The following is a 27,058-nucleotide window of genomic DNA, read 5'->3' on the forward strand; positions in this document are numbered from 1 at the left end:
GCTGGTATTACCAGTAGTGCTGGTACTACAAGTAGTGCTGGTACTGCCAGTAGTGCCGAAACTACCAGTAATTCTGGTTCCACCAGTAGTGCTGGTACTGATATTGGTGCTGGTACTGCTAGTAGTGCTGGTACTGCTAGTAGTGCTGGTACTACTGGTAGTGCTGGTACTGTTAGTAGTGCTGGAACTACTACCAGTGCTGGTACTGCTAGTAGTGCTGGTACTACTAGTAGTGCTGGTACTGCTGGTAGTGCTGGTACTGTTAGTAGTGCTGGTACTACTAGTAGTGCTGGTACTGCTGGTAGTGCTGGTAGTGCTGACACTGTTTGAAGTGCGGGTACTACTAGTAGTGCTGGTATTACTAGTAGTGCTGGTACTGCTAGTAGTGTTGGTACTACTAGTAGTGCTGGTACTGCTAGTAGTGCTGGTACTACTAGTAGTGCTGGTACTGCTAGTTGTGCTGGTACTCCTAGTAGTGTTGGTACTACTAGTTGTGCTGGTACTACTAGTTGTGCTGGTAATAGTAGTAGAGCTGGTAATGCTAGTAGTGTTGGTACTGCTAGTAGTGCTGGTACTGCTAGTAGTGCTGGTACTACTAGTTGTGCTGGTACTACTAGTAGTGCTGGTACTAGTAGTAGAGCTGGTAATGCTAGTAGTGTTGGTACTGCTAGTAGTGCTGGTACTGCTAGTAGTGCTGGATCTACTAGTAGTGCTGGTATTGCTAGTAGTGCTGGTACTACTAGTAATGCTGGAACTGCCAGTATTGCTGGTACTACAGGTAGTGCTGGTACTACTAGTAGTACTGGTACTACAAGTAGTACTGGTACTACTAGTATTGCTGATATTACAAGTAGTGCTGGTACTACCTGTAGTGCTAGTACTACTATTAGTACTGGTATTGATAGTAGTGCTGGTACTACTAGCAGTGCTGGTACTGATAGTATTACTGGTACTGCTAATAGTGCTGATACTACTAATGGAGCTGGTACTGATAGTATTGCTGGTACTACTAGTAGTGTTGGTACTACAAGTAGTGCTGTACTGCCAAAAGTCCTGGTACTACTACTATTAGTGCTGGTACTGCTAGTAGTGCTGGTACTGCAAGTAGTGCTGGTACTACCAGTAATGGTGGTACTACAAGTAGTGCTGTACTGCCAAAAGTCCTGGTACTACTACTATTAGTGCTGGTACTACTAGTAGTGCTGGTACTGCAAATAGTGCTGGTACTGCCAGTAATGGTGGTACTACCAGTAGTGCTGGTACTACAAGTAGTGCTGGTACTACTAGTATTGCTGGTACTACAAGTAGTGCTGGTACTGCCAGTAGTACTGGTTCTACCAGTAGTGATGATACTGCTAGTAGTGCTGGTACTGCGGGCAGTGCTGGTACTGTTAGTAGTGCTGATACTATTAGCAGTGCTGGTACTACTAGTAGTGCTGGTACTGCTGGTAGTGCTGGTACTGCTAGTAGTGCTGGTACTGCTGGCAGTGCTGGTACTGTTTTTAGTGTTGGTACTGCTAGTAGTGCTGGTATTACTAGTAATGCTGGTATTGCAAGTATTGCTGATACTACTAATAGAGCTGGTACTGCTGGTAGTGCTGGTACTGCTAGTAGTGTTGGTACTGCTAGTAGTGCTGGTACTACTAGTAGCGCTGGTACTACTACTGATGCTGGTACTGACAATAGTGCTGGTACTACAAGTAGTGCGGGTACTACAAGTAGTGCTGGTTCTGCCAGTAATGCTGGTACTACAAGTAATACTAGTACTACAAGTAGTGCTGGTACTACCAGTAGTGCTGGTTCTACCAGTAGTTCTAATACTGCCAGTAATGCTGGTTCCCCCAGTAGTGCTAGTAATACCAGTAGTGCTGGTACTGCTATTAGTGCTAGTATTGCTAGTAGTGCTGGTACTGCTAGTAGTGCTGGTACTACTAGTAGTGCTGGTACTGCTGGTAGTGCTGGTACTGTTAGTAGTGCTGGTACTACTACCAGTGCTGGTACTACTAGTAGTACTGGTACTGCTGGTAGTGCTGGTAGTGCTGGTAGTGCTGGTACTGTTTGAAGTGCTGGTACTACTAGTAGTGCTGGTATTACCAGTAGTGCTGGTACTGTTAGTAGTGTTGGTACTACTAGTAGTGCTGGTACTGCTAGTAATACTGGTACTACTAGTAGTTCTGATACTGCTAGTAGTGCTGTTGCTCCTATTAGTGCTGGTACTACTCGTTGTGCTGGTACTAGTAGTAGAGCTGGTAATGCTAGTAGTGCTGGTACTGCTAGTAGTGCTGGTACTGCTAGTAGTGCTGGATCTTCTTGTAGTGCTGGTATTGCTAGTAGTGCTGGTGCTACTAGTAATGCTGGTACTGTCAGTATTGCTGGTACTACAAGTAGTGCTGGTAAGACTAGTAGCGCTGATACTACAAGTAGTGCTGGTACTGCCAGTAATAGTGGTACTACCAGTAGTACTGGTACTACAGGTAGTGCTGGTACTACTAGTAGTGCTGGTACTACAAGTGGTGCTGGTACTACTAGTAGTGCTGGTACTACAAGTAGCGCTGGTATTGCCACTAGTGCTGGTACTACTAGTAGTGCTGGTACTACAAGTAGCGCTGGTATTGCCACTAGTGCTGGTACTACTAGTAGTGCTGGTACTACCAGTAGTCCTGATAGTGCCAGTAATGCAGGTTCTAGCAGTAGTGCTGGTAGTACCAGTAGTGCTGGTACTGCTAGTAGTGCTGGTACTGCTGGTAGTGCTGGTACTGCTAGTTGTGCTGGTACTGCTAGTAGTGCTGGTACTGCTGGTAGTGCTGGTACTGCTAGTTGTGCTGGTACTGCAAGTTGTGCTGATACTGCTAGTAGTGCTGGTACTGCTAGTAGTGCTGGTGCTATTAGTAGTGCTAGTACTGCTAGTAGTGCTGGTGCTACTAGTAACGCTGGTACTGGCAGTAGTTCTGGTTCTACAAGTAGTGCTGGTACTATTAGTAGTGCTAGTACTACTAGTAGTGCTGCTACTGCCAGTAGTGCTGGTACTACAAGTAGTGCTGGTACTACTAGTAGTGCTGGTACTACTAGTAATGCTGGTACTGGCAGTAGTGCTGGTACTACAAGTAGTGCTGGTACTACTAGTAGTGCTGGAATTACAAGTAGTGCTGAACTGCCTGTAGTGTTGGTACTACTAGTAGTGCTAGTAATACAATTAGTGCTGGTACTGCCAGTAATGCTGGTACTACCAGTAATGCTGGTACTACAAGCAGTGCTGGTACTACTAGTAGTGCTGGTACTACAAGTAGTGCTGGTGCTGCCAGTAGTGCTGGTTCTGCCAGTAATGCTGGTACTACCAGTAATGCTGGTACTACAAGTAGTGCTGGTACTACTAGTAGTGCTGGTACTACAAGTAGTGCTGGTACTACCAGTAGGGCTGTTACTACCAGTAGTGCTGGTACTACAAGTAGTGCTGGTACTATTAGTAGTGCTGGTACTACCAGTAATGCTGGTACTACAAGTAGTGCTGGTACTGCCAGTAGTGCTGGTACTGCCAGTAGTGCTGGTACTACCAGTAGTGCTGGTACTACCTGTAGTGCTGGTATTACTAGTAGTACTGGTATTGATAGTAGTGCTGGTATTAATAGTAGTGCTTGTACTGATAGTATTACTGGTACTGCTAATAGTGCTGATACTAATAATAGTGCTGGTACTGATAGTATTGATGGTACTGCTAGTAGTGCTAGTACTACAAGTAGTGCTGTACTGCCAAAAGTCCTGGTACTACTACTATTAGTGCTGGTACTACTAGTAGTGCTGGTACTACTAGTAGTGCTGGAATTACAAGTAGTGCTGGTACTGCCAGTAATGCTGGTACTACCAGTAGTGCTGGTACTACCAGTAGTGATGATACTGCCAGTAATGCTGGTACTACCAGTAGTGCTGGTACTACAAGTAGTGCTGGTTCTACCAGTAGTGCTGACACTACCAGTAGTGCTAGTACTGCTACTAGTGCTGGTACTGCTAGTAGTGCTGGTACTGCTACTAGTGCTGGTACTGCCAGTTGTGCTAGTACTGCTAGTAGTGCTGGTACTACTAGTAGTGCTGGTACTACTAGTAGTGCTGGTACTGTTATTAGTGCTTTTACTACTAGTAGTGCTGGTACTGCTGGCAGTGCTGGTACTGTTAGTAGTGCTGATACTATTAGCAGTGCTGGTACTACTAGTAGTGCTGGTACTGCTAGTAGTGCTGGTACTGCTGGTACTGTTTTTAGTGCTGGTACTACTAGTAGTGCTGGTATTACTAGTAATGCTGGTATTGCAAGCATTGCTGGTACTACTAATAGAGCTGGTACTGCTGGTAGTGCTGGTACTGCTAGTAGTGTTGGTACTACTAGTAGTGCTGGTACTGCTAGTAGTGCTGGTACTACTAGTAGTGCTGGTACTGCTAGTTGTGCTGGTACTCCTAGTAGTGCTGGTACTACTAGTTGTGCTGGTACTAGTAGTACAGCTGGTAATGCTAGTAGTGTTGGTACTGCTAGTAGTGCTGGTACTGCTAGTAGTCCTGGATCTACTAGTAGTGCTGGTATTGCTAGTAGTGCTGGTATTACTAGTAATGCTGGAACTGCCAGTATTGCTGGTACTACAGGTAGTGCTGGTACTACTAGTAGTACTGGTACTACAAGTAGTACTGGTACTACTAGATTTGCTGATATTACAAGTAGTGCTGGTACTACCAGTAGTGCTAGTACTACTATTAGAACTGGTATTGATAGTAGTGCTGGTACTACTAGGAGTGCTGGTACTGATAGTATTACTGGTACTGCTAATAGTGCTGATACTACTAATAGAGCTGGTACTGATAGTATTGCTGGTACTACTAGTAGTGCGTAGTGCAGGTACTACAAGTAGTGCTGTACTGCCAAAAGTCCTGGTACTACTACTATTAGTGCTGGTACTGCTAGTAGTGCTGGTACTGCAAGTAGTGCTGGTACTGCCAGTAATGGTGGTACTACCAGTAGTGCTGGTACTACAAGTAGTGCTGGTACTACTAGTATTGCTGGTACTACAAGTAGTGCTGGTACTGCCAGTAGTACTGGTACTACCAGTAGTGATGATACTGCCAGTAGTGCTGGTACTACCTGTAGTGTTGATACTACCAGTAGTGCTGGTACTACCAGTAGTGCTGGTAGTACTAGTAGTGCTGGTACTACTAGTAGTGCTGGTAATACTAGTAGTGCTGGTACTGTTATTAGTGCTTTTACTACAAGTAGTGCTGGTACTGCGGGCAGTGCTGGTACTGTTAGTAGTGCTGATACTATTAGCAGTGCTGGTACTAATAGTAGTGCTAGTACTGCTGGTAGTGCTGGTACTGCTAGTAGTGCTGGTACTACTAGTAGTGCTGGTATTACTAGTAATGCTGGTATTGCAAGTATTGGTGGTACTACTAATAGAGCTGGTACTGCTGGTAGTGCTGGTACTGCTAGTAGTGTTGGTACTGCTAGTAGTGCTGGTACTACTAGTAGCGCTGGTACTACTACTGATGCTGGTACTGGCAGTAGTGCTGGTACTACAAGTAGTGCTGGTACTACATGTAGTGCTGGTACTACAAGTAGTGCTGGTACTACATGTAGTGCTGGTACTACAAGTAGTGCTGGTACTACAAGTAGTGCTGGTACTACTAGTAGTGCTGGTACTACAAGTAGCACTGGTATTGCCACTAGTGCTGGTACTACTAGTAGTGCTGGTACTACCAGTAGTCCTGATAGTGCCAGTAATGCAGGTTCTAGCAGTAGTGCTGGTAGTACCAGTAGTGCTGGTACTGCTAGTAGTGCTGGTACTGCTGGTAGTGCTGGTACTGCTAGATGTGCTGGTACTGCTAGTAGTGCTGGTACTGCTGGTAGTGCTGGTACTGCTAGTTGTGCTGGTACTGCAAGTTGAGATGATACTGCTAGTAGTGCTGGTACTGCTAGTAGTGCTGGTGCTATTAGTATTGCTAGTACTGCTAGTAGTGCTGGTGCTACTAGTAACGCTGGTACTGGCAGTAGTTCTGGTTCTACAAGTAGTGCTGGTACTATTAGTAGTGCTAGTACTACTAGTAGTGCTGTTACTGCCAGTAGTGCTGGTACTACAAGTAGTGCTGGTACTACTAGTAGTGCTGGTACTACTAGTAATGCTGGTACTGGCAGTAGTGCTGGTACTACAAGTAGTGCTGGTACTACTAGTAGTGCTGGAATTACAAGTAGTGCTGTACTGCCTGTAGTGTTGGTATTACTATTAGTGCTAGTAATACAATTAGTGCTGGTACTGCCAGTAATGCTGGTACTACCAGTAATGCTGGTACTACAAGCAGTGCTGGTACTACTAGTAGTGCTGGTACTACAAGTAGTGCTGGTGCTGCCAGTAGTGCTGGTTCTGCCAGTAATGCTGGTACTACCAGTAATGCTGGTACTACAAGTAGTGCTGGTACTACTAGTAGTGCTGGTACTACAAGTAGTGCTGGTACTACCAGTAGGGCTGTTACTACCAGTAGTGCTGGTACTACAAGTAGTGCTGGTACTATTAGTAGTGCTGGTACTACCAGTAATGCTGGTACTACAAGTAGTGCTGGTACTGCCAGTAGTGCTGGTACTGCCAGTAGTGCTGGTACTACCAGTAGTGCTGGTACTACCTGTAGTGCTGGTACTACTAGTAGTACTGGTATTGATAGTAGTGCTGGTATTAATAGTAGTGCTTGTACTGATAGTATTACTGGTACTGCTAATAGTGCTGATACTAATAATAGTGCTGGTACTGATAGTATTGATGGTACTGCTAGTAGTGCTGGTACTACAAGTAGTGCTTTACTGCCAAAAGTCCTGGTACTACTACTATTAGTGCTGGTACTACTAGTAGTGCTGGAATTACAAGTAGTGCTGGTACTGCCAGTAATGCTGGTACTACCAGTAGTGCTGGTACTACCAGTAGTGATGATACTGCCAGTAATGCTGGTACTACCAGTAGTGCTAGTACTGCTACTAGTGCTGGTACGGCTAGTAGTGCTGGTACTGCTAGTAGTGCTGGTACTGCCAGTTGTGCTAGTACTGCTAGTAGTGCTGGTACTGTTATTAGTGCTTTTACTACTAGTAGTGCTGGTACTGCTGGCAGTGCTGGTACTGTTAGTACTGCTGATACTATTAGCAGTGCTGGTACTACTAGTAGTGCTGGTACTGCTAGTAGTGCTGGTACTGCTGGTACTGTTTTTAGTGCTGGTACTACTAGTAGTGCTGGTATTACTAGTAATGCTGGTATTGCAAGTATTGCTGGTACTACTAATAGAGCTGGTACTGCTGGTAGTGCTGGTACTCCTAGGAGTGTTGGTACTACTAGTAGTGCTGGTACTGCTAGTAGTGCTGGTACTACTAGTAGTGCTGGTACTGCTAGTTGTGCTGGTACTCCTAGTAGTGCTGGTACTACTAGTTGTGCTGGTACTAGTAGTAGAGCTGGTAATGCTAGTAGTGTTGGTACTGCTAGTAGTGCTGGTACTGCTAGTAGTGCTGGATCTACTAGTAGTGCTGGTATTGCAAGTAGTGCTGGTATTACTAGTAATGCTGGAACTGCCAGTATTGCTGGTACTACAGGTAGTGCTGGTACTACTAGTAGTACTGGTACTACAAGTAGTACTGGTACTACTAGTATTGCTGATATTACAAGTAGTGCTGGTACTACCAGTAGTGCTAGTACTACTATTAGTACTGGTATTGATAGTAGTGCTGGTACTACTAGGAGTGCTGGTACTGATAGTATTACTGGTACTGCTAATAGTGCTGATACTACTAATAGAGCTGGTACTGATAGTATTGCTGGTACTACTAGTAGTGCTGGTACTACAAGTAGTGCTGTACTGCCAAAAGTCCTGGTACTACTACTATTAGTGCTGGCACTGCTAGTAGTGCTGGTACTGCAAGTAGTGCTGGTACTGCCAGTAATGGTGGTACTACCAGTAGTGCTGGTACTACAAGTAGTGCTGGTACTACTTGTATTGCTGGTACTACAAGTAGTGCTGGTACTGCCAGTAGTACTGGTACTACCAGTAGTGATGATACTGCCAGTAGTGCTGGTACTACCTGTAGTGCTGATACTACCAGTAATGGTGATACTACCAGTAGTGCTGGTACTACCTGTAGTGCTGATACTACCAGTAGTGCTGGTACTACCAGTAGTGCTGGTACTGCTAGTAGTGCTGGTACTGCCAGTTGTGCTTGTACTGCTAGTAGTGCTGGTAGTACTAGTAGTGCTGGTACTACTAGTAGTGCTGGTAATACTAGTAGTGCTGGTACTGTTATTAGTGCTTTTACTACAAGTAGTGCTGGTACTGCGGGCAGTGCTGGTACTGTTAGTGGTGCTGATACTATTAGCAGTGCTGGTACTAATAGTAGTGCTAGTACTGCTGGTAGTGCTGGTACTGCTAGTAGTGCTGGTACTGCTGGCAGTGCTGGTACTGTTTTTAGTGCTGGTACTACTAGTAGTGCTGGTATTACTAGTAATGCTGGTATTGCAAGTATTGCTGGTACTACTAATAGAGCTGGTACTGCTGGTAGTGCTGGTACTGCTAGTAGTGTTGGTACTGCTAATAGTGCTGGTACTACTAGTAGCGCTGGTACTACCACTGATGCTGGTACTGGCAGTAGTGCTGGTACTACAAGTAGTGCTGGTACTACAAGTAGTGCAGGTACTACAAGTAGTGCTGGTACTACAAGTAGTGCTGGTTCTGCCAGTAATGCTGGTACTACCAGAAATACTAGTACTACAAGTAGCGCTGGTACTACAAGTAGTGCTGGTACTACTAGTAGTGCTGGTTCTGCCAGTAGTGCTGATACTACCAGTAGTGCTGGTACTACCAGTAGTGCTGGTACTGCCAGCAGTGCTGAAACTACCAGTAGTTCTGATACTGCCAGTAATGCTGGTTCCCCCAGTAGTGCTAATAGTACCTGTAGTGCTGGTACTGCTATTGGTGCTAGTATTGCTAGTAGTGCTGGTACTGCTAGTAGTGCTGGTACTACTAGTAGTGCTGGTACTGCTGGTAGTGCTGGTACTGTTAGTAGTGCTGGTACTACTAGTAGTGCTGGTACTGCTGGTAGGTCTGGTACTGCTGGTAGTGCTGGTAGTGCCGGTACTATTTGAAGTGCTGGTACTACTAGTAGTGCTGGTATTACTAGTATTGCTGGTACTGTTAGTAGTGTTGGTACTACTAGTAGTGCTGGTACTGCTAGTAATGCTGGTACTACTAGTAGTGCTGGTACTGCTAGTAGTGCTGGTACTCCGAGTAGTGCTGGTACTAGTAGTAGAGCTGGTAATGCTAGTAGTGCTGGTACTGCTAGTAGTGCTGGTACTGCTTCTAGTGCTGGATCTTCTAGTAGTGCTGGTACTGTCAGTATTGCTGGTACTACAAGTAGTGCTGGTACGACTAGTAGTGCTGGTACTACAAGTAGTGCTGGTACTACAAGTAGCGCTGGTATTGCCAGTAGTGCTGGTACTACTAGTGGTGCTGGTACTACCAGTAGTCCTGATAGTGCCAGTAATGCAGGTTCTAGCAGTAGTGCTGGTGCTGCTAGTAGTGCTGGTACTGCTGGTGGTGCTGGTACTGCTAGTTCTGCTGGTACTGTTAGTAGTGCTGGTACTGCTGGTAGTGCTGGTACTGCTAGTTGTGCTGGTACTGCAAGTAGTGCTGATACTGCTAGTAGTGCTGGTGCTATTAGTAGTGCTGGTGCTATTAGTAGTGCTAGTACTGCTAGTAGTGCTGGTACTACAAGTAGTGCCGGTACTATTAGTAGTGCTAGTACTACTAGTTGTGCTGTTACTGCCAGTAGTGCTAGTACTACAAGGAGTACTGGTACTACAAGTAGTGCTGGTACTACTAGTAGTGCTGGAATTACAAGTAGTGCTGTACTGACAGTAGTGCTGGTACTACCAGTAGTGCTAGTAATACAAGTAGTGCTGGTACTGCCAGTAATGCTGGTACTACCAGTAGTGCTGGTACTACTACTAGTGCAGGTACTACAAGTAGTGCTTGTACTACCAGTAGGGCTGTTACTACCAGTAGTGCTGGTACTACAAGTAGTGCTAGTACTATTAGTAGTGCTGGTACTGCCAGTAATGCTGGTACTACCAGTAATGCTGGTACTACAAGTAGTGCTGGTACTACTAGTAGTGCTGGTACTACCAGTAGTTCTGGTACTACAAGTAGTGCTGGTACTACTAGTAGTAATGGTATTGATAGTAGTGCTGGTATTAATAGTAGTGCTTGTACTGATAGTATTACTGGTACTGCTAATAGTGTTGATACTAATAATAGTGCTGGTACTGATAGTATTGATGGTACTGCTAGTAGTGCTGGTACTACAAGTAGTGCTGTACTGCCAAAAGTCCTGGTACTACTCCTATTAGTGCTGGTACTGCTAGTAGTGCTGGTACTGCAAGTAGTGCTGGTACTGCCAGTAATGGTGGTACTACCAGTAGTGCTGGTACTACAAGTAGTGCTGGTACTACTAGTAGTGCTGGTACTACCAGTAGTGCTGGTACTACCAGTAGTGATGATACTGCCAGTAATGCTGGTACTACCAGTAGTGCTGTTACTACAAGTAGTGCTGGTTCTACCAGTAGTGCTGACACTACCAGTAGTGCTGGTACTGCTACTAGTGCTGGTACTACTAGTAGTGCTGGTAATACTAGTAGTGCTGGTGCTGCTGGCAGTGCTGGTACTGTTAGTAGTGCTGATACTATTAGCAGTGCTGGTACTACTAGTAGTGCTGGTACTACTAGTAGTGCTGGTATTACTAGTAATGCTGGTATTGCAAGTATTGCTGGTACTGATAGTATTATTGGTACTGCTAATAGTGTTGATACTAATAATAGTGCTGGTACTGATAGTATTGATGGTACTACTAGTAGTGCTGGTACTACAAGTAGTGCTGTACTGTCAAAAGTCCTGGTACTACTACTATTAGTGCTGGCACTGCTAGTAGTGCTGGTACTGCAAGTAGTGCTGGTACTGCCAGTAATGGTGGTACTACCAGTAGTGCTGGTACTACAAGTAGTGCTGGTACTACTTGTATTGCTGGTACTACAAGTAGTGCTGGTACTGCCAGTAGTACTGGTACTACCAGTAGTGATGATACTGCCAGTAGTGCTGGTACTACCTGTAGTGCTGATACTACCAGTAATGGTGATACTACCAGTAGTGCTGGTACTACCTGTAGTGCTGATACTACCAGTAGTGCTGGTACTACCAGTAGTGCTGGTACTGCTAGTAGTGCTGGTACTGCCAGTTGTGCTTGTACTGCTAGTAGTGCTGGTAGTACTAGTAGTACTGGTACTACTAGTAGTGCTGGTAATACTAGTAGTGCTGGTACTGTTAGTGGTGCTGATACTATTAGCAGTGCTGGTACTAATAGTAGTGCTAGTACTGCTGGTAGTGCTGGTACTGCTAGTAGTGCTGGTACTGCTGGCAGTGCTGGTACTGTTTTTAGTGCTGGTACTACTAGTAGTGCTGGTATTACTAGTAATGCTGGTATTGCAAGTATTGCTGGTACTACTAATAGAGCTGGTACTGCTGGTAGTGCTGGTACTGCTAGTAGTGTTGGTACTGCTAGTAGTGCTGGTACTACTAGTAGCGCTGGTACTACTACTGATGCTGGTACTGGCAGTAGTGCTGGTACTACAAGTAGTGCTGGTACTACAAGTAGTACAGGTACTACAAGTAGTGCTGGTACTACAAGTAGTGCTGGTTCTGCCAGTAATGCTGGTACTACCAGAAATACTAGTACTACAAGTAGCGCTGGTACTACAAGTAGTGCTGGTACTACTAGTAGTGCTGGTTCTGCCAGTAGTGCTGATACTACCAGTAGTGCTGGTACTACCAGTAGTGCTGGTACTGCCAGCAGTGCTGAAACTACCAGTAGTTCTGATACTGCCAGTAATGCTGGTTCCCCCAGTAGTGCTAATAGTACCTGTAGTGCTGGTACTGCTATTGGTGCTAGTATTGCTAGTAGTGCTGGTACTGCTAGTAGTGCTGGTACTACTAGTAGTGCTGGTACTGCTGGTAGTGCTGGTACTGTTAGTAGTGCTGGTACTACTAGTAGTGCTGGTACTGCTGGTAGGTCTGGTACTGCTGGTAGTGCTGGTAGTGCCGGTACTATTTGAAGTGCTGGTACTACTAGTAGTGCTGGTATTACTAGTATTGCTGGTACTGTTAGTAGTGTTGGTACTACTAGTAGTGCTGGTACTGCTAGTAATGCTGGTACTACTAGTAGTGCTGGTACTGCTAGTAGTGCTGGTACTCCGAGTAGTGCTGGTACTAGTAGTAGAGCTGGTAATGCTAGTAGTGCTGGTACTGATAGTAGTGCTGGTACTGCTTCTAGTGCTGGATCTTCTAGTAGTGCTGGTACTGTCAGTATTGCTGGTACTACAAGTAGTGCTGGTACGACTAGTAGCGCTGGTACTACAAGTAGTACTGGTACTGCCAGTAATGGTTTTACTACCAGTAGTACTGGTACTACAGGTAGTGCTGGTACTACAAGTAGTGCTGGTACTACTAGTAGTGCTGGTACTACAAGTAGCGCTGGTATTGCCAGTAGTGCTGGTACTACTAGTAGTGCTGGTACTACCAGTAGTCCTGATAGTGCCAGTAATGCAGGTTCTAGCAGTAGTGCTGGTGCTGCTAGTAGTGCTGGTACTGCTGGTGGTGCTGGTACTGCTAGTTCTGCTGGTACTGTTAGTAGTGCTGGTACTGCTGGTAGTGCTGGTACTGCTAGTTGTGCTGGTACTGCAAGTAGTGCTGATACTGCTAGTAGGGTTGGTGCTATTAGTAGTGCTAGTACTGCTAGTAGTGCTGGTACTACAAGTAGTGCTGGTACTATTAGTAGTGCTAGTACTACTAGTAGTGCTGTTACTGCCAGTAGTGCTAGTACTACAAGGAGTACTGGTACTACAAGTAGTGCTGGTACTACTAGTAGTGCTGGAATTACAAGTAGTGCTGTACTGACAGTAGTGCTGGTACTACCAGTAGTGCTAGTAATACAAGTAGTGCTGGTACTGCCAGTAATGCTGGTACTACCAGTAGTGCTGGTACTACTACTAGTGCAGGTACTACAAGTAGTGCTTGTACTACCAGTAGGGCTGTTACTACCAGTAGTGCTGGTACTACAAGTAGTGCTAGTACTATTAGTAGTGCTGGTACTGCCAGTAATGCTGGTACTACCAGTAATGCTGGTACTACAAGTAGTGCTGGTACTACTAGTAGTGCTGGTACTACCAGTAGTGCTGGTACTACAGGTAGTGCTGGTACTACTAGTAGTAATGGTATTGATAGTAGTGCTGGTATTAATAGTAGTGCTTGTACTGATAGTATTACTGGTACTGCTAATAGTGTTGATACTAATAATAGTGCTGGTACTGATAGTATTGATGGTACTGCTAGTAGTGCTGGTACTACAAGTAGTGCTGTACTGCCAAAGGTCCTGGTACTACTCCTATTAGTGCTGGTACTGCTAGTAGTGCTGGTACTGCAAGTAGTGCTGGTACTGCCAGTAATAGTGGTACTACCAGTAGTGCTGGTACTACAAGTAGTGCTGGTACTACTAGTAGTGCTGGTACTACCAGTAGTGCTGGTACTACCAGTAGTGATGATACTGCCAGTAATGCTGGTACTACCAGTAGTGCTGGTACTACAAGTAGTGCTGGTTCTACCAGTAGTGCTGACACTACCAGTAGTGCTGGTACTGCTACTAGTGCTGGTACTACTAGTAGTGCTGGTAATACTAGTAGTGCTGGTACTGCTGGCAGTGCTGGTACTGTTAGTAGTGCTGATACTATTAGCAGTGCTGGTACTACTAGTAGTGCTGGTACTACTAGTAGTGCTGGTATTACTAGTAATGCTGGTATTGCAAGTATTGCTGGTACTACTAATAGAGCTGGTACTGCTGGTAGTGCTGGTACTGCTAGTAGTGTTGGTACTGCTAGTAGTGCTGGTACTACTAGTAGCGTTGGTACTACTAGTAATGCTGGTACTGTAAGTAGTGCTGGTACTACAAGTAGTGCAAGTACTACAAGTTGTGCTGGTACTACTAGTAGTGTTGGCACTACAAGTAGTGCTGTACTGCCAGTAGTTCTGGTACTACTATTCGTGCTGGTACTGTTAGTAGTGCTGGTACTACTAGTAGTGCTGGTACTACTGGTAGTGCTGGTACTACAAGTAGTGCTGCTACTTCTAGTAGTGCTACTACAAGTAGCACTGGTACTGCCAGTAGTGCTGGTACTACCAGTAGTGCTGGTACTACCAGTAGTGCTGGTATTACCAGTAGTGCTGGTATTGCCAGTAATGCTGGTTCTACCAGTAGTGCTAATACTGCCTGTAGTGCTGGTACTGCTATTGGTGCTGGTACTGCTGGTAGTGCTGGTACTGTTAGTAGTGCTGGTACTACTACCAGTGCTGGTACTACTAGTAGTGCTGGTATTACTATTAGTGCTGGTACTACTACCAGTGCTGGTACTACTAGTAGTGCTGGTATTACTAGTAGTGCTGGTATTACTAGTAGTGCTGGTATTACTAGTAGTGCTGGTACTACTACCAGTGCTGGTACTGCTAGTAGTGCTGGTATTACTAGTAGTGCTGGTATTACTAGTAGTGCTGGTACTACTAGCAGTGCTGGTACTACTAGTAGTGCTGGTATTACTAGTAGTGCTGGTATTACTAGCAGTGCTGGTATTACTAGTAGTTCTGGTACTACTAGCAGTGCTGGCACCGAGAGGTTTGATACAGACAACATGGTGCTGGCTGAAGCGTAAGAGTCGTCTCTGTAATTCCTGCGCTCCAAATCAATTTATAATTTACATATCAGCAGGCGGTGGGTCCGGCCGCCCGCCGGCGGAGGTGATTTGTATGCCGCTGCTCAGCTTTGAAGCTCTTAATTGTTGCGTCACGAGCGCTCGCGTCCGCCCTTTAGTGGGTGGTTCTGTTGATTGATTTGTTCCGAGGTGACGAAGTGGCAGGTAATGGCGGAATGAAAATACGTGTTATGTATTTGTTGACGTGTTTGTGTAGCGGCGCTTCGCTGTTTTCATTGTGGGTTAGTTCTTGTGTGTTTGGCGTGGTTGAATGTTTGTGACTGCTCGACATGTATGGGTCTGGTATTTTATCTAATTCAGTTTTGACTTTGTGTGTGTGTGTGTGTTTATTTACATAGTTCCATTTACCTAGTTGTGCTTCCAGGGTTGAGCCCTGGCTCTTTTCACCCGCCTCTAAACTGTTAATCAATAATTTTTTTTCACACACACCCACACACAGGAAGCAGCCCGTAACAGCAATCTAACTCCCGAGTACCTATTTCTTGCTAGGAGAAAAGGGGTATCAGGATGAAAGAAGTTCTGCTCATTTGTTTCCGCCTTCGCCGGGGATCGATCCTCGGTCCCTAGGACTACGAATCCCGAGCGCTGACTACTCAGCCACAGGCGCAGGTGTGTACTTACCTGCGTACAATATACCTAGTTGTACTTACCTAGTTGTACCTGCGGGGGTTGAGCTCTGGCTCTTTGGTCCCGCCTCCCAATGGTCAATCAACTAATGTACAGGTTTCTGAGCCTACTGGGCTCTATCATATTTACACTTTAACTTGTGTACGGAGTCAGCCTTCACCACATCACTGCCTTTCATTTGTCTACTACTCTGACACTGAAAAAAATATTTCTAACGTCTCTATGGCTCATTTGGGCACTCAATTTCCACCTGAGTCTCCTAGTGCGTGTGCCCCTTGTGTTAAAAAGTCTGTCTTTATCTACTCTATTAATTCCTTTGAGAATCATGTATGTGGTGATTATGTACCCTCTAACTCATCTGTCTCCCAGTGACGTGAGATTTGATTCCCGTAGTCTCTCCTCGTAGCTCATACCACTCAGTTCGGGTACTTGTCTGATGGCAAACCTTTGAATTGCTTAGGTACTCCTTTATCCACAGGAGCGTCCTACTAGTTACTCCTGCCTGTTTCTCCCGCTTATGCATCAGCCTTTTTATGGGATACTGTGTCAAAGGCTTTTCAACAGTCTAAAAAAATGCAGTCCGCCCGTCCTTCTCTTTCTTGCTTAATCTTTGTCACCTGATTGTAGAATTCTATCAAGCCTGTAAGGCAAGATTTACCCTCCCTGAACCTATGTTGATGGGTTGTCACGTTGTCCCTTCTCTCCAGATGTGTTACTAGGTTTTTCTCACGATCTTCTCCATCAACCTTGCCAGGTATACAAGTTAAGGACACTGGCCTGTAGTTCAGTGCCTCTTGTCTGTCACCCTTTTTGTATATTGGGACTACATTAGCAGTCTTCCATATTTCTGGTAGGTCTCCCGTTTCCAGTGACCTACTATACACTATGGAGAGTGGCAAACAAAGTGCTCCTGCACACTCTTTCAAGTCCCATGGTGAGATTCCGTCCGGCCCAACAACGTTTCTCACGTCCAGCTCTAATAAGTGCCTCTTGACCTCATCTCTTGTAATTTCGAATCCTTCCAAGGTCGCCTGGTTTGCTGCCACCTCTCCTAGCGCCGTGACCTCTCCTTGTTCTGTTGTAAAGACCCCTTGGAACTTCTTGTTGAGTTCTTCTCACACTTCTTTGTTATTATCTGTGTATCTGTCCTCACCCGTTCAAAGTTTCACCTGTTCCTTCACTGCCGTTTTCCTCCTGATGTGACTGTGTAGTAGCTTTGGGTCGGTCTTGGCTTTATTTGCTATATAATTTGCATACATTTTCTAAGCTGCTCTTCTCACACTAACATACTCATTCCTGGTTCTCTGGTATCTCTCTCTACTTTCTGGTATTCTGTTATTACGGCAGTTCCTCCACGCCCTTTTAATTCAGCTTCTTTGCTTTCATACATTCCTTATTAAACCACGGATTCTTCTTTTGCTTCTCGTTTTTTTCCTGTCGAGCCAGGTAAAACCTGTTTACCGCCTCCTGACACTTTTGGGTGACATTGTGCATCATGTCTTGTACGGACTTAGTTCTGAGTTCTGTGTCCCATGGTATATCCCTTAGGAATTTATTCATCTCCTCATAGTTTCCCTTTCGGTATGCCAGCCCTTTGTTTCCCAGTTCTTTTTTTTTGGAGATAATTCCTAGCTCAACCAGGTACTCAGAGATCAATTCACTATGATCACTCATTCCCAAGGGGGCTTCCAACTTAACTTCTCATATATCCGACTCATTTTGGGTAAATATCAGATCAAGCAAAGCTGGTTCATCTTCTCCTCTCTTTCTTGTCGGTCCCTTGACGTGTTGACTTAAAAATTTTCTTGTTGCCACATCCAGCAGCTTAGCTCTCCATGTGTCCGGTCCTCCATGTGGGTCTCTGTTCCCCCAATCTATCTTCCCATGGTTGAAGTCTCCCATGATTAGTAGTCTGTATCCGTTCCTGCTAGCCACAGAAGCTGCTCTCTCTATTATATTGATGGTGGTCGTGTTGTTTCTATCATATTCCTGTCAGGGTCTTCTGTGGTTCGGTGGGGGGTTATATATGACTACTACTATAATTTTATGTCCTTCAGTTGTTATGGTGCCTAATATGTAGTCACTGAAACCTTCACAGCTTTGATTAACCATCTCTTCAAACTCCAACCTTTTCTTATCAGCAAAGCTACACCACCTCCTCCTCTCCTTTCTCTCCCTTCTCTCTCTTTCCTCATTACACAATAGTCCTGTGGAAACACTGCATTTTTTATTGTTTTCGTTAACTTTGTTTCTGTGAGTGCTATTATGTCTAGGTTTTCTTCTAGCCCATTTTCCGAGTTCACTCGTTTTATTTGTAATCTCATCTCTGTTAGTGTAAATTGCCTTGAAGCTCACTTTCTTCTGTTCATTTTCCTGTCCCCTTCTTGGTGAGCATTCTGTTGGTGGGGGAGAGCTGTTCCCTGGGCGAGAAGATCTGAGGTGGTTTGTAGGGTCTCAGAGGATTTTTTTTTCTTGGGGGGGGGGGGGTTCAAGGAAAGGGGAACAGGTAGGGTATGGGGTAAGGAGATAGGGGGGGACATGGAAGATTCGGGGGTGAAGGGGGTGGATGGATAGGGAGGGTATGGGATGAAGGGGGAGGGGGAACAGGTGGGGAAAGGTGGAAAGGGGGGGACATGGTGGGAATGGGGGAGGGGTGACATGGTCGGAATGGGGTGGGGGGATGGGAGGGTTGGGTGAGTATTTGAGTGGGGGTGGGTAGGGTGAGGGGAAGGGAAGGTAGGGGTTTCTATGCAGAGGGGGGTTGGTGGTGTTGACCTCCCCACGTGTGTTGCTGGGATGCTGGTTGTGGGTTCCCCCTCTTGTCTCTGGGACTGTTGCGTTGGGGCTGTCATTTCCTGACTTACTCCTCTCTTCCTGCGCTTTCTCCTTACCTCTGCTGCCCTGGCTCTCTCCTCCTGTCCCTCTGCAGGAATACATTTTTGTATTCCTCCACATACTGCAGATGACTCTTCCTTTCCAGAATAACATCCTTCGTGGTCTTATTTGCAAACACTACCTTTACCAGTCGGTTTCTGTCCTTGTTGTACCAGCCCAACCTGAAAACCTTTACAATGTTTTGTTCAGCCCCTTCCACCTGTAACCCCTTCAGTATCCCATGTACTGCCTCTCTGTCCTTGCTATTCCATTCCTGCCTATTGGATCCTTCCTGCTCTTTGATGCCAACAACTACCACTAATCTTTTTCTTTCCAGCAGCTGACTGGTGCACCTTGCTGCTTCCTGTGAGGTAGCTGCTTGTATGGCTACCTCCCTCACTGTGTCCATTGCTTTTGAGCTCTTTCTCAGTATTTCCGCAAATGTTTCAGGTACAGAGACATTTTCTTCCAATGCAACATATCCATCTTCCCTTTGGATGATAATCTGATGCTCAGCCTCTTTATTTTTCTCTGTGAGGGATTTGATCTCCTCCCTTGCTGATGTCAGCTCACTTTGCAGGTTGTTATTAATTGTAATCCTCATATCATGCATCTCCCTACTGAATTCCTGGAAAACTTGGGCTAACCTTTCCTTCATTTGGTCACTTTGACTATTCCCTGTGTCCCTGTTGCGTCCTCCTGCCATTTTGTTCCTTTCCCTGATAAGTTTTGATAGAGTTAGGCAGGGGGGCAGAGAGAGAGAGAGAGAGAGAAAGAGAGAGAGAGAAAGAGAGAGAAAGAGAGAGAGAGAGAGAGAGGGAGAGAGAGAGAGAGAGAGAGGAAGAGAGGGGTGTAGAGGGGAAGAGGGAGATTGTATTTTACTCCATCTATGGTGTCCAGTTGACGTGTTGGGGGAAGGGGGGACGGTGTTACCCTGACTTGCTAATCCCTTCACACACAGTACAATTCAGGTCCCAACTTAAGCTCACAGTGAGTTACTGACTCGTTCTCTATCAATCTATCAAGATTACTATTCTATTATCGAATGAAATGCATTATATGTGACTACTATATGAAATTATATAAACCTTGCACACTAGTTGAAGGCTTCAGAGAGCGAGACACTTACCAGTCACCACCCAACAAGCACAACCAGACAGTTCCACGGCGGGTGTTCCCACACTGGACGTCAGGTCAGGTCGCTCCACGCGGTTCTCCACACTGTATATGTACCGGTGATGCCAATAGCTCCACTTTGGTTTCTTTGCTCGATTCGTTGTGATATTCCTATGTTATGTTGCACCCTGCTTGCTACACACTTCGAGAGGCTACTACTCTCTAATACTATGAACTATGCCTCTATACTCCTTCAGTGTCCTGAGTATTTGACGAATCTCCGCAGACCTCACTAACATCTGTCTCTCACCAGCGACGGCTTACTACCTACAAAGTACAGATTAGTACTTTGTGTGTGTTTGTGAGTGTGTGTGTGTGTGTGTATGTGTGTGTGTGTGTGTGTGTGTGTGTGTGTGTGTGTGTGTGTGTGTGTGTGTGTGTGTGTGTGTGTGTGTGTGTGTGTGTGTGTGTGTGTGTGTGTGTGTGTGTACTCACCTAGTTGTGTTTGCGGGGATTGAGCTCTGGCTCTTTGGTCCAGCCTCTCAACCGTCAATCAACAGGTGTACAGATTCCTGAGCCTATCGGGCTCTATCATATCTACACTTGAAACTGTGTATGGAGTCAGCCTCCACCACATCACTTCCTAATGCATTCCATTTGTCAACCACTCTGACACTAAAAAAGTTCCTTCTAATATCTCTGTGGCTCATTTGGGCACTCAGTTTCCACCTGTGTCCCCTTGTGCGTGTTCCCCTTGTGTTAAATAGACTGTCTTTATCCACCCTATCAATTCCCTTCAGAATCTTGAATGTGGTGATCATGTCCCCCTTAACTCTTCTGTCTTCCAGCAAAGTGAGGTTTAATTCCCGTAGTCTCTCCTCGTAGCTCATACCTCTCAGCTCGGGTACTAGTCTGGTGGCAAACCTTTGAACCTTTTCCAGTTTAGTAAAATCCTTGACTAGATATGGACTCCATGCTGGGGCTTCATACTCCAGGATTGGCCTGACATATGTGGTATACAATGTTCTGAATGAATCTTTACACAAGTTTCTGAATGCCGTTCGTATGTTGGCCAGCCTGGCATATGCCGCTGATGTTATCCGCTTGATATGTGCTGCATTAGACAGGTCTGGCGTGATATCAACCCCCAAGTCTTTTTCCTTCTCTGACTCCTGAAGAATTTCCTCTCCCAGATGATACCTTGTATCTGGCCTCCTGCTCCCTACACCTATCTTCATTACATTACATTTGGTTGGGTTAAACTCTAACAACCATTTGTTCGACCATTCCTTCAGCTTGTCTAGGTCTTCTTGAAGCCTCAAACAGTCCTCTTCTGTTTTAATCCTTCTCATAATTTTAGCATCGTCCGCAAACATTGAGAGAAATGAATCGATACCCTCCGGGAGATCATTTACATATATCAGAAAGAAGATAGGACCGAGTACAGAGCCCTGTGGGACTCCAAAGGTGACTTCACGCCAATCGGAGGTCTCACCCCTCACCGTAACTCTCTGCTTCCTATTGCTTAGATACTCCCTTATCCACTGGAGCACCTTACCAGCTACACCTGCCTGTCTCTCCAGCTTATGTATCAGCCTCTTATGCGGTACTGTGTCAAAGGCTTTCCGACAATCCAAGCAAATGCAGTCCGCCCAGCCCTCTCTTTCTTGCTTAATCTGTGTCACCTGATCATAGAATTCTATCAAGCCTGTAAGGCAAGATTTACCCTCCCTGAACCCATGTTGGCGATTTGTCATGAAGTCCCTTCTCTCCAGATGTGTTACCAGGTTTTTTCTCACGATCTTCTCCATCACCTTGCATGGTATACAAGTCAAGGACACTGGCCTGTAGTTCAGTGCCTCTTGTCTGTCGCCCTTTTTGTATATTGGGACCACATTCGCCGTCTTCCATATTTCTGGTAGGTCTCCCGTCTCTAGTGACTTACTATACACTATGGAGAGTGGCAAGCAAAGTGCCTCTGCACACTCTTTCAGTACCCATGGTGAGATCCCATCTGGACCAACAGCCTTTCTAACATCCAGATCCAGCAGGTGTCTCTTGACCTCCTCTCTCGTAATTTCGAACTCCTCCAAGGCCGCCTGGTTTATCTCCCTTTCTCCTAGCACAGTGACCTCACCCTGTTCTATTGTGAAGACCTCCTGGAACCTCTTGTTGAGTTCCTCACACACCTCTCTGTCATTCTCTGTATACCTGTCCTCGCCTGTTCTAAGTTTCAATACCTATTCTTTCACTGTTGTTTTCCTTCTGATGTGACTGTGGAGTAGCTTTGGTTCGGTCTTGGCTTTGTTTGCTATATCATTTTCAAAATTTTTCTTTGCTTCTCTTCTCACCCTGACGTACTCATTCCTGGTTCTCTGGTATCTCTCTCTGCTTTCTGGTGTTCTGTTATTCCGGAAGTTCCTCCACGCCTTTTTGTTCAGTTTCTTCGCTTCCATAGATGCCCTATTATACCATGGATTCTTCTGTTGCTTCTCGGATTTTTCCCTTTGGGCCGGGATGAACCTGTTTACTGCCTCCTGACACTTTTGGGTAACATAGTCCATCATACCCTGTACAGACTTAATTGTCTCTGAGGTCTGTGTCCCAAGGTATTTCACTTAGGAAACTTCTCATCTGTTCATAATTCCCCTTTCGGTATGCCAGCCTTTTGATTCCTAGTTCTTTTTGGGGGGAGATAAGTCCTAGCTCTACCAGGTACTCAAAGTTCAATACATTGTGGTCACTCATTCCCAAGGGCGCTTCCATCTTAACTTCCCTTATATCCCATTCATTTAGGGTAAATATCAAATCAAGCATTGCTGGTTCATCTTCTCCTCTCATTCTTGTTGGTTCTTTGGTGTGCTGGCTTAGAAAGTTTCTTGTTGCCACGTCCAGCAGCTTAGCTCTCCATGTTTCTGGTCCTTCATGTGGGTCTCTGTTCTTCCAATCTATCTTCCCATGGTTGAAGTCTCCCATAATTAGTAGTCCAGATCCATTCCTGCTAGCAACAGAAGCTGCTCTTTCTATTATGTTAATGGTGGCCATGTTGTTTCTATCATATTCCTGTCTAGGTCTTCTGTCATTTGGTGGTGGATTATATATGACTGCGACTATAATTTTTTTCCCTCCATTTGTTACAGTACCTGCTATGTAGTCACTGAAACCTTCACAGCCCTGAATATCCATCTCCTCAAAATCCCAGCCTTTTCTTACCAGCAGAGCTACACCACCCCCACCTCTTTCTTCCCTCTCTTTCCTCATAACATAATAGTCCTGTGGGAACACTGCATTTGTTATCGTTTTCGTGATCTTTGTTTCTGTGAGGGCTATTATGTCTCGGTTTTCCTCTAGTACCAGTTCTCCAAGCTCATTTGCTTTATTTGTAATTCCATCTATGTTAGTGTACATCGCTTTGAGGCTCACTTTCTTCTGTCCCTTCTCAAATCGCCTCCTTGGTGAGTGTTCTGCTGGTGGGGGAGGCTGTTCCATGGGTGTGAGGACCTGTGAGGTGGATAACAGGGTCTCAGAGGATACTGGGATGTGGGGCGGGGGATCCAGTGAAGGGGGAGGGACAGGGAGGGTATGGGGTGAAAGGGGAGGGAGGACGGGAAGGAAAGGGGGGGAGGGAGGACTCGGGAGGAGGGGAGGGGTAGAAGGGTGGGGATTGGGTGTGGGGGGAGGGAGATTTGGCTGAACATTTGAGTGGGGGCAGGGAGGGTTTGGGGTAGGGGGGGTTTCTATGCAGAGGAGGGAGGCGGGTTTGTGTGTGTGTGTGTGTGTGTGTGTGTGTGTGTGTGTGTGTGTGTGTGTATGCTTTCACCTAGTTGTGTTTGCAGGGGATGAGTTCTGCTCTTTCGGCCCGCCTCTCCATTGTCAATCGATCAACAGTTAACAACTATTAATTTTTTTTCACCCACACACACCCACAAGAAACCAGCCCGTAACAGCTGGTAAACTCCCAGGTACCTATTTACTGTTAACAAACAGGGGCATCAGGGTGAAAGAGACTCTGCCCATTTTTGTTTCTCGATCGCGCCGGGAATCAAACCCAGGCCACAGGATTACGTGTCCAGCGTGCTATCCACACAGCCACCGGCGGACTAAGCGTGTGTGTGTACTCACCCACCTAATTGTGCTTACGAGGGTTGAACTCTGGCTCTTTGATGCCACCTCTCAAGCGTCAATCAACAGGTGTACAGGTTCCCGAGCCTATTGTGCTTAATCATGTCTACACTTCAAACTGTGTATGGAGTCAGCCTCCACCAATCACTGCCTAATGCATTCCATTTGTCAACCACTTTGCCACTAAAAAAAGTTCTTTCAAATATCTCTTTGGCTCATTTAGGCACTCGTTTTCACCTGTGTCCCCTGGTGTGTGTGCACCTTGTGTTAAATAGCCTGTCTTTATCTACCCTATCAATTCCCTTGAGAATCTTGAATGTGGTGATCATGTCCCCCCTAACTCTTCTGTCTTCCAGCTAAGTGAGGTTTAAGTCCTATAGTCTCTCCTCACAGCTCATACCTCTCAGTTCGGGTATTAGACTGGTGACAAACCTTTGAACCTTTTCCAGTTTAGTCTTATCCTTGACTAGATATGGACTCCACGCTGGGGCTGCATACTCCAGGATTGGCCTGACATATGTGGTATACAAAGTTCTGAATGATTCCTCCGTAGGTTTCTGAACTCCGTTCTTATGTTGGCCAACCTGGCATATGCCGCTGAGGTTATCCTCTTGAAATGGGCTGCAGGGGACAGGTCTGGCATGATGTCAACCCCCAAGTCTTTTTCTCTCTCTGACTCTTGAAGAATTTCATCTCCCAGATGATACCTAGTTTCTGGCCTCCTGCTTCCTACAACTATCTTCATTACATTACATTTGGTTGGGTTAAACTCTAACAACCATTTGTTTGACTATTCCTTCAGCTTGCCCAGGTCTTCTTAAAGGCTGATGCAGTCCTCCTCTGGCTTAATTCTTCTCAGAATTTTGGCATCGTCAGCAAACATTGAGAGAAATGAATCTATACCCTCCGAGAAATCATTTACATATATCAGAAACAAGATCGGACCGAGTGCAGAGCCCTGTGTGATTCCACTGGTGACTTCACGCCAATCTGAGGTCTCACCCTTTCACCGTAACTCTGCTTCATATTGCTTAGGGGGACCGGATCCACTGGAGCACCTTACAAGCTACACCTGCCTGTCTCTCCAGCTTATGTACCAGCCTCTTATGCGGTACTGTGGCAAAGGCTTTCCGACAATTCAAGAAAATGCAGTCCACCCAGCCTTCTCTTTCTTTCTTTCTTAATCTTTGTCACCTGGCCATAGAATTCTATTAAGCCAGACAGTCAAGATTTACCCTCTCTGAACCCATGTTGGCGATTTGTCACGATGTCCCTTCTCTACAGATGTGTTACTAGGATTTTTCTCACGATCTTCTCCATAACCTTGCATGGTATACAAGTCAAGGACACTGGCCTGTAGTTCAGTGCCTCTTGTCTGTCGCCCTTTTTGTATATTGGGACCACGTTAGCCGTCTTCCATATTTCTGGTAGGTCTCCCATCTCTAGTGACTTACTATACACTATGGAGAGTGGCAAGCAAAGTGCCTCTGCACACTCTTTCAGTACCCATGGTGAGATCCCATCTGGACCAACAGCCTTTCTAACATCCAGATCCAGCAGGTGTCTCTTGACCTCCTCTCTCGTAATTTCGAACTCCTCCAAGGCCGCCTGGTTTATCTCCCTTTCTCCTAGCACAGTGACCTCACCCTGTTCTATTGTGAAGACCTCCTGGAACCTCTTGTTGAGTTCCTCACACACCTCTCTGTCATTCTCTGTATACCTGTCCTCGCCTGTTCTAAGTTTCAATACCTGTTCTTTCACTGTTGTTTTCCTTCTGATGTGACTGTGGATTAGCTTTGGTTCGGTCTTGGCTTTGTTTGCTATATCATTTTCAAAATTTTTCTTTGCTTCTCTTCTCACCCTGACGTACTCATTCCTGGTTCTCTGGTATCTCTCTCTGCTTTCTGGTGTTCTGTTATTCCGGAAGTTCCTCCACGCCTTTTTGTTCAGTTTCTTCGCTTCCATACATGCCTTATTATACCATGGATTCTTCTGTTGCTTCTCGGATTTTTCCCTTTGGGCCGGGATGAACCTGTTTACTGCCTCCTGACACTTTTGGGTAACATAGTCCATCATACCCTGTACAGACTTGTCTCTGAGGTCTGTGTCCCAAGGTATTTCACTTAGGAAACTTCTCATCTGTTCATAATTCCCCTTTCGGTATGCCAGCCTTTTGATTCCTAGTTCTTTTTGGGGGGAGATAAGTCCTAGCTCTACCAGGTACTCAAAGTTCAATACATTGTGGTCACTCATTCCCAAGGGCGCTTCCATCTTAACTTCCCTTATATCCCATTCATTTAGGGTAAATATCAAATCAAGCATTGCTGGTTCATCTTCTCCTCTCATTCTTGTTGGTTCTTTGGTGTGCTGGCTTAGAAAGTTTCTTGTTGCTACGTCCAGCAGCTTAGCTCTCCATGTTTCTGGTCCTCCATGTGGGTCTCTGTTCTTCCAATCTATCTTCCCATGGTTGAAGTCTCCCATAATTAGTAGTCCAGATCCATTCCTGCTAGCAACAGAAGCTGCTCTTTCTATTATGTTAATGGTGGCCATGTTGTTTCTATCATATTCCTGTCTAGGTCTTCTGTCATTTGGTGGTGGATTATATATGACAGCGAATATAATTTTTTTCCCTCCATTTGTTACAGTACCTGCTATGTAGTCACTGAAACCTTCACAGCCCTGAATATCCATCTCCTCAAAATCCCAGCCTTTTCTTACCAGCAGAGCTACACCACCCCCACCTCTTTCTTCCCTCTCTTTCCTCATAACATAATAGTCCTGTGGGAACACTGCATTTGTTATCGTTTTCGTGATCTTTGTTTCTGTGAGGGCTATTATGTCTCGGTTTTCCTCTAGTACCAGTTCTCCAAGCTCATTTGCTTTATTTGTAATTCCATCTATGTTAGTGTACATCGCTTTGAGGCTCACTTTCTTCTGTCCCTTCTCAAATCGCCTCCTTGGTGAGTGTTCTGCTGGTGGGGGAGGCTTTTCCATGGGTGTGAGGACCTGTGAGGTGGATAACAGGGTCTCAGAGGATACTGGGATGTGGGGCGGAGGATCCAGTGAAGGGGGAGGGACAGGGAGGGTATGGGGTGAAAGGGGAGGGAGGACGGGAAGGAAAGGGGGGAGGGAGGACTCGGGAGGAGGGGAGGGGTAGAAGGGTGGGGATTGGGTGTGGGGGGAGGGAGATTTGGCTGAACATTTGAGTGGGGGCAGGGAGGGTTTGGGGTAGGGGGGGTTTCTATGCAGAGGAGGGAGGCGGGTTTGTGTGTGTGTGTGTGTGTGTGTGTATGCTTTCACCTAGTTGTGTTTGCAGGGGATGAGTTCTGCTCTTTCGGCCCGCCTCTCCATTGTCAATCGATCAACAGTTAACAACTACTAATTTTTTTTCACCCAAACACACCCACATGGAACCAGCCCGTAACAGCTGGTAAACTTCCAGGTACCTATTTACTGTT

The 27,058-nt window shown here is 45.8% G+C and overlaps 1 protein-coding gene across 1 annotated transcript; it reads left to right on the forward strand.

Annotated features, from left to right (window-relative positions):
- Window positions 1-976: 976 nt before the first annotated feature.
- On the forward strand, window positions 977-14,801 carry LOC138358019 (pneumococcal serine-rich repeat protein-like). The gene is made up of 13 exons (XM_069315487.1): window positions 977-985; window positions 1,145-2,051; window positions 2,475-3,162; window positions 3,755-4,870; window positions 4,907-5,909; window positions 6,817-7,919; window positions 7,961-9,097; window positions 9,176-9,920; window positions 10,366-10,934; window positions 10,979-12,115; window positions 12,215-12,957; window positions 13,472-14,025; window positions 14,106-14,801. Exons 1-13 carry the CDS (start codon window positions 977-979, stop codon window positions 14,799-14,801), a joined length of 10,407 nt encoding a protein of 3,468 aa, XP_069171588.1.
- Window positions 14,802-27,058: the final 12,257 nt, after the last annotated feature.

Source organism: Procambarus clarkii, chromosome 81 (assembly GCF_040958095.1).
Source record: "Procambarus clarkii isolate CNS0578487 chromosome 81, FALCON_Pclarkii_2.0, whole genome shotgun sequence".
NCBI classification, from domain to species: Eukaryota; Metazoa; Arthropoda; class Malacostraca; order Decapoda; family Cambaridae; genus Procambarus; species Procambarus clarkii.